A 6,383-nucleotide genomic window follows, 5' to 3' on the forward strand; every position below is an offset into this window, starting at 1 on the left:
TATTATTTAAATAGAAAAAGTGTCAATGCAAAAGAGAAAAAAATTTAAAAAAAAAAAAAGTTCTAAATTTTGAACAATAAAAATGAAAAAATCACATGAAATATATACGTGATAGCAAAAAATGGAAAGCAGATCTAGATTCGGCACACTAAAACAAACCCTTATATCAACAATATTTCATTTTTAATGGAGGATTTCATTGCAGACCTGCGTTATCTGCAGTAATATTCTCGGACATGATGTGGTATACGCGGTTTACTCGCTCGCTGCGCCATGGGCTCCGTGAGCAACGTTCATAGTCGATTTTCTGAAAACCAGCTGAAAAGTGGGGCCTATGACTTGCACCTGTTGAAGTGCGATCGATGTACTAGATGTATGTTGAACATCAATCAAACCTAGGAGGGCAAGTCTAGGCCCTCCGTCTTGTCAGATTCATCATAATTCTAGTCTAGTAATCGCTGGCCAATGAAATAGTTTCTTTGTCTCGGGCACGTACCAAGGTGAAGTTGATGTGCTATGCGAACTGGTTTTAATTCCGTATCTTACGAACGCAGGGTTACGGAGTCATACAATTATATAGAGCTAAGGTGTGTTGTTTAATTTAAAAAAAACCGTAAGGTAATTCTCCTCCTTAACGAACTTTCGTCTTTCTTCTCATTTTTTTCATTGCAAGTGATTTTCGGTTATTTCCACCACTGTCATACTCCTAAAATAGAAAACCATTTTTGGCTTAGAGTGGGACATATTTTGGACATTGTATCGTTTAAAGTAAATGTATTTGCGTTACCAAAGTATCATCTATGACGGTTGCTTCTTCTTTATATGGGTAGTTTCTCTTAATTTGTCTAAAATTTGCATCACTTGTGTTGTCAATGATTGGCATACGGTTAAACATCTCATCATATTCAACATCGTACTCTGAATGTAGCCCGACAGAATTTTCTGTCGCGGTACTTGTGAAGGTTGGCCGATCAGTTGAACCACTTATCGGCCTAGTATTTTCGACATGGTCTTCCAATAATGGGCTGTTGGCTTCTAACGAAAAGTTTGATCGCAATAACATGGCATTCAATGAAAATACCAAATAAACCTGTAAACAAACAATTGACCAATTTCCAAACAGCTCAAACATATTATTGCAATAGAATATAGTTCTTCCACCGTTGTCATCGCTTGTTTCTGTGAGAAATTATCTTAAAATCAGCTATTTTGTCCAAAATAATTTAATATCATAAATTATTCTCTTCGGTTCTCTTTGCAAAAGTATATCACACAAATGCTATGGACCTATTTGGCATATCATGTCTAGAATAAAATGTGGTTAGAAATTGCAAGTATTGAAACAAAAATTCTGATAGTGTGAGGGATGTAGGTAAGTACAAAATACAAATCTAAGATATACTGAAAATTACGAGTCACACATAAATACTTCCTCAAAAACTGTTCACCTATTGAGGGCTATGTTGCAGAGAGTGAAGTACATAGTATCGGGAAATCAAATTGCTAGCTGAAAATATTGGTAGCCAAAATAAAAGCCCACCACCAAGAGTTACATTGCCAATGTCTGAACTTAATTTTAAGAACTACAACTTCCTGTCATTTTCGTAATGTTTGAAATTGACTTCAATAACTACCTTGCAGATTACTCCTAAACCGAATAGATACGCTATGTGCCATCAAAAAATATTGCTTAGTAGATTGAGTCGCTACAGACTTGTAGAAGTATGCCATAGATGTGACAGCTCATAATGCATCTGATTACATAAAATTTGATTCGATCATTCTAAATGTGTCATATTGGGTGACGCATAATTGTAAGTGAAGCAGAAGTTGAGCAGAAGTCTACATCGTGTCTGTGGGACTTGGCATCCTTAGTTTTACGGTAATGGCCATAATTGTTTTCCCATACCTCTTTCAGCAGTTGTTTTGTTTCTAAATGGTGAATCCGTAGGTGCCTGTCTAGGCTAACACTCGTTATTAACGGATGACATTGACTGCAAGCTAAATCTGTTATTCCACCAGTAAAACCCTTGTACGTATTCAAAATTTTTCCAGGACTGCGCAGATCGATCAAATTCATTCTTCCTTTTCCAGATCCGACAACTACATGCCTGCAGTAATTATACACAGATGATCATGTATGTCTATTGGTTGTTTTCTGTTAACCTTTAGACTGCCGGAAAGTCTAAATATAGTATCTGCCTCTGATCGAAACTTTACATATGGTATATATAAGATACAGACACAACATTTTCAGACTTTCTAAAAGGAATAAAGCTATTAAAATACCGACAGTCCAAAGGTGAAACTCTTATTGAAAATTGCAGCTAGGGTAAAATCATCAAATTTTATAGATCCAACACTTATTTTCGCACAATTTAAGCTGATTATCATAACTGACGAAAGTGAAGTCTTACTTTTTTTCAGTGAGGGATAGAACCGGTATTTACAGGGTGTCTACTGTAATCGAGAATTTAGATTCCAGGACTATTCCAGTAGTTTCTGGGACGAATAACTAAAAAATTCTAAAACCTTAATTTTGCTTCCTTGTGAAATTATAAGGATAGGACAAGTTGATTGCATTCCGTCTGTTAAAATTTAACGCTTTCAAGGCCCTGTATTACAAATGAAATGTTGCAATTTTCAAACAAAAATGCATTATGCCAACTATCCAGGAAAAATCAAAATATCCCAGAATTTTTCCAGATCCTAAGAATGCAATTTTTGTTTTCCAGGATAATTTCAAAACTTAAGGACATTTAGAAAGCAGTAGACACCCTATATTTCGCACACATGGTAATGCCATTTATTTCTTCCCGATGGGCAGTGCATTGAATGTGCGGGTGTGTAACTATTTGCACATTCATATGAATCATGCTGGAAAATCAACTTTCATATCATAGATATGTGGCGCTTGAAAAAGGATATTCTCCAAACTTACTTTTCCTTATGAGCGGCAGAGATAGTTGTCAAAGCCTCATCTTTGATCTCCAGATTTATTAGTGGTCTTCGCTGGGTGGATCTGGGATCGTATAAACGAACCTAAGACATCAATGAGGTATGAAATGGAAGATTCGAACCTAAGGTGCCAGTAATAATGTAAAATGAGCATGTACTCACATGGCCATATTTACTTGCTGTAACAACTGAACTGGTGTTTGGTAAAAAAATTAGATCAGAAACCCAAACGGGCATTCGCAACTGGCATATGTCAGGTGGAACATTCTTTTCAACAAACACTTTTTCTTGCTTCTCTAGATCAAACAATTTTAAAGCATTTTCACGACCTCCGGTGGCGATTATATTTTGATTCACGATCGAATGCCTCATTCTCTGCAAGTTTTCACCAGCATTTATAGATATTTGTTCACTCTCGTCATATCTCCATAACTTTACATGACCTGTTTCAACTGCTGTTATTACAGCGCTAAAAATAAAATCATGCGCCCCAGTATGTTGATAATTATTAGGAATCATATGTATAGTCAGTACTGCATAAAAATGTTAGGTATGAATTTCTCTGTGGTACATTTTTTGCATGATAGTGTTTGGAAATGTTACACGTATCCTAGTTATTTATAAACATTTCGAAATTCTTTTATTCCTCCACCATCCAATTGGGAATCCGATCAATGGACATTTACGAATAATAATCATTGTTCATTGATTTGTATACCTATACAATTATAAGATTTAATGGGTTTTCTATAAAATTTCAGATACTAGCAGAATGTCCACTCAACGCAGAAAGTAAGGTAACCTGATGATGTTAAGAAGTTTTGTGGGGTATTAAAAAATCAGTGTATTTCATTCATTAAGATAAATTTTTTTTCATTTACATCGCAACTCACGTAGACTGAACATTGTGAAAACGTACTTCACAGCGCGCAACCCAGGTAATTTAAGGGGTGTTTTTTTTTCACTAAATTTATCGCTTTTTTCTAATTTTTTGATGAAGAAACTGTATAACGGATCAATACAAAATTTGACATGTGGATTTATTCATCTTTTATCTATTCACAAAATAATTAAAAATCATTTCCTCCCAAAAATACGCCTCCCACCCTCTTCCACGCGCGATGATCCCCAGTTGACGGTGTGCAAGATATCTAAAAAACTATTCAACAATTTGCCTTCAAATTTGGAAAGCATGCTCAGTCGACGTCCTTCTAACTTTTGATGAAAAAAAAAGCAATACGTTGGATATTTTTTTGTTTACAACAAAAAGAACGATCTATTTTTTTTGAGCAATCAATATTTAGAGTTCAAAACATCACCGAATCCGCATTTTTTTTTTTTCACTTCCTCGGACGATAGCTACATGTGTGTAAAGCAAAATGTTTTTGGGTTTTTGTCGCAGGATTAATGGAAAGACTCAAATCATGCACACCGTCAACTGGGGATCATCTTGCGTGGGGGGAGGGGGGGGGCATATTTTTGGGAGGAAATGATTTTCAATTTGTACGTAAGACGGAAAAAATTCGCTTTTTTTACAGGAATAGGGAAACCACTGTAAAGCCTGTGAAAAGTGAGTTGCATTGTATAAATTTTGACGGTTGTGGTTTTTTTTACAATAGAAATGAACTTATTTTATGTGCACAGTTTTTCACTGAAATGGATTTTAGACGCATGCTTTGGTTTTCTGTAACTTACTCATTGAATCGGGAAATTCCTTTGATCTTCCCTTTTCCACCATCGCAATTAAACGAACTTGTAAATGTCGAGTATTCGGTATCATATATTTTAACACTGCAAATGAAAGAGAAATTAATGAATGATTGTCTAATGATTAGCAAGATGGTCAAAACATGTTGGAATTTATATATGATCCCACATCGAACCTTGGAATTCCTTTTGATCCGCACCCAATTAAAATTTCTTTTTCTTCCTGATCACCCCAAGCCATTGTTGTAATTTCTTGATCATCTGTTATAGCTATAAGACTTTGTATGTTCTTTGTAATACATGTCTTTTCATTAACTTTCAGCCCTGTAAAAAAGATAAGAAACTGATTACTTGAAAATGTAGTATGTACATCTACAGTTGTATATTTTTGACTGATTCAAGGTCACCCATGATGTCTACTACGCATAATGAATGAATGGTAACAGATAATTTCGATAGCTTTGATTAGGTCAAAATTCACCTTCGTAAGGTGTACCATGCAGTTTACTGGGGTACTTGAGCTGTGCCATGAAGTCAGATAAGTATTCGCGCACCGGAACAACTTTATACGAGAGGCTCTATGACTGGATGCGAGTGATACAAAACTAGTAACAAATTTGCTTTCCACAAACAGTGTCACATATACCTAGTACATTTAGGAACCTTCTATAGGTACTACACACCCCGCAGCATAGTTCATATTTCTTGTTTCCCATATAAACAGGATACAATAATTTGTAATACCTTTAGCAATAGCATAATAAGAGGCCGTATGAATAGCCATTGGAATGATTTTATTGCCGAGTATAAAAAGTCTTTCAGATGAGTATCAAAAGCTAGCATGCGTCCGCATAACCAATAATTTTCAAATTTTTTCGTTCGTATGACTTTACGAGGGAATGTGTCAAATGCGTGTGAGGCAAGCCATAAGAATTCAGAAAATGTGTTCGCTAGTTGGAAAAAGTATGGATAGCATTTTTGCACACTAATGTGACATTTACTATTTAAAACCAATCCACTTTTAGGCACGTTGCTAATAACATGTTCTCATCACAGCCAACGTAACCTAATCCTAACCTAGTCTACGGTAAACATGGCCCGGGTGTAGTTTGGACGATACCTTTGAAGGCGCCAGTCGTTCCGCCAACGAAAACGTTCAAGTCTTCTCTGTAGCTCATTCTAAGGAAATCACGTATAAATTTGGCAGTAATTAACAGTCCTTATCAGTTCGTCACTCTCGTTTGTACTGTGGAGCAAACTTGTATTTGTCCCATTCGACAGTAGTCAGTACACGCCAGTACACGCCATGGTGGAAGGAATATACGGTGTGCTTATAACGACTGCTTCGTTCTCTAAAAAAGTTTCTCTCTCATATTATCCATTGGGAGAATAAAAAATCATATCAATCACTGGAATTCCCTAGAATCTGTAGAGAATTCTTGTTACAATGTTGGAATCTTGGAAAGAGTGTGTGACGTCAGAGCGGCTATAGCATCCGACCGGAACGTCCGTATGTTTCATTGCTTATGACTATTCCCTAACATTAGTACCAACTAACCGGGTGCATTCCGAAATTAGCTTACAGCGCTCAAAGCTCCCCAGGACAGAGGCAAAGCGACCCACAAACTCGCCGGCACAAAAGAGATAAAAGATTGTTGACAGCACTGAGAGCTAATTTCGGAACGCACCCTCAGTCCCTAGCCAGCTTCAGTTCACAA

The 6,383-nt window shown here is 36.3% G+C and overlaps 1 protein-coding gene across 2 annotated transcripts; it reads right to left on the bottom strand.

Annotated features, from left to right (window-relative positions):
* Positions 1-578: 578 nt before the first annotated feature.
* On the bottom strand, positions 579-5,916 carry LOC124409895 (WD repeat-containing protein 74). Of its 2 annotated transcripts, none has more exons than XM_046887841.1 (8): positions 5,786-5,916; positions 4,842-4,989; positions 4,654-4,749; positions 3,121-3,427; positions 2,942-3,042; positions 1,910-2,111; positions 788-1,090; positions 579-706 (listed from the first exon to the last, which is right to left on the bottom strand). In XM_046887841.1, the coding sequence occupies exons 1-8, from the start codon at positions 5,841-5,843 to the stop codon at positions 632-634; spliced, it is 1,290 nt and encodes a 429-aa protein (XP_046743797.1). In that variant the 5' UTR covers positions 5,844-5,916; the 3' UTR covers positions 579-631. The 2 variants fall into 2 exon arrangements, with proteins under 2 accessions (XP_046743797.1, XP_046743796.1); XM_046887840.1 differs by having other exon boundaries at positions 3,121-3,448.
* Between the last annotated feature and the right edge of the window lie 467 nt (positions 5,917-6,383).

The sequence above is a fragment of the Diprion similis genome, chromosome 8, assembly GCF_021155765.1.
Source record: "Diprion similis isolate iyDipSimi1 chromosome 8, iyDipSimi1.1, whole genome shotgun sequence".
NCBI classification, from domain to species: domain Eukaryota; kingdom Metazoa; phylum Arthropoda; class Insecta; order Hymenoptera; family Diprionidae; genus Diprion; species Diprion similis.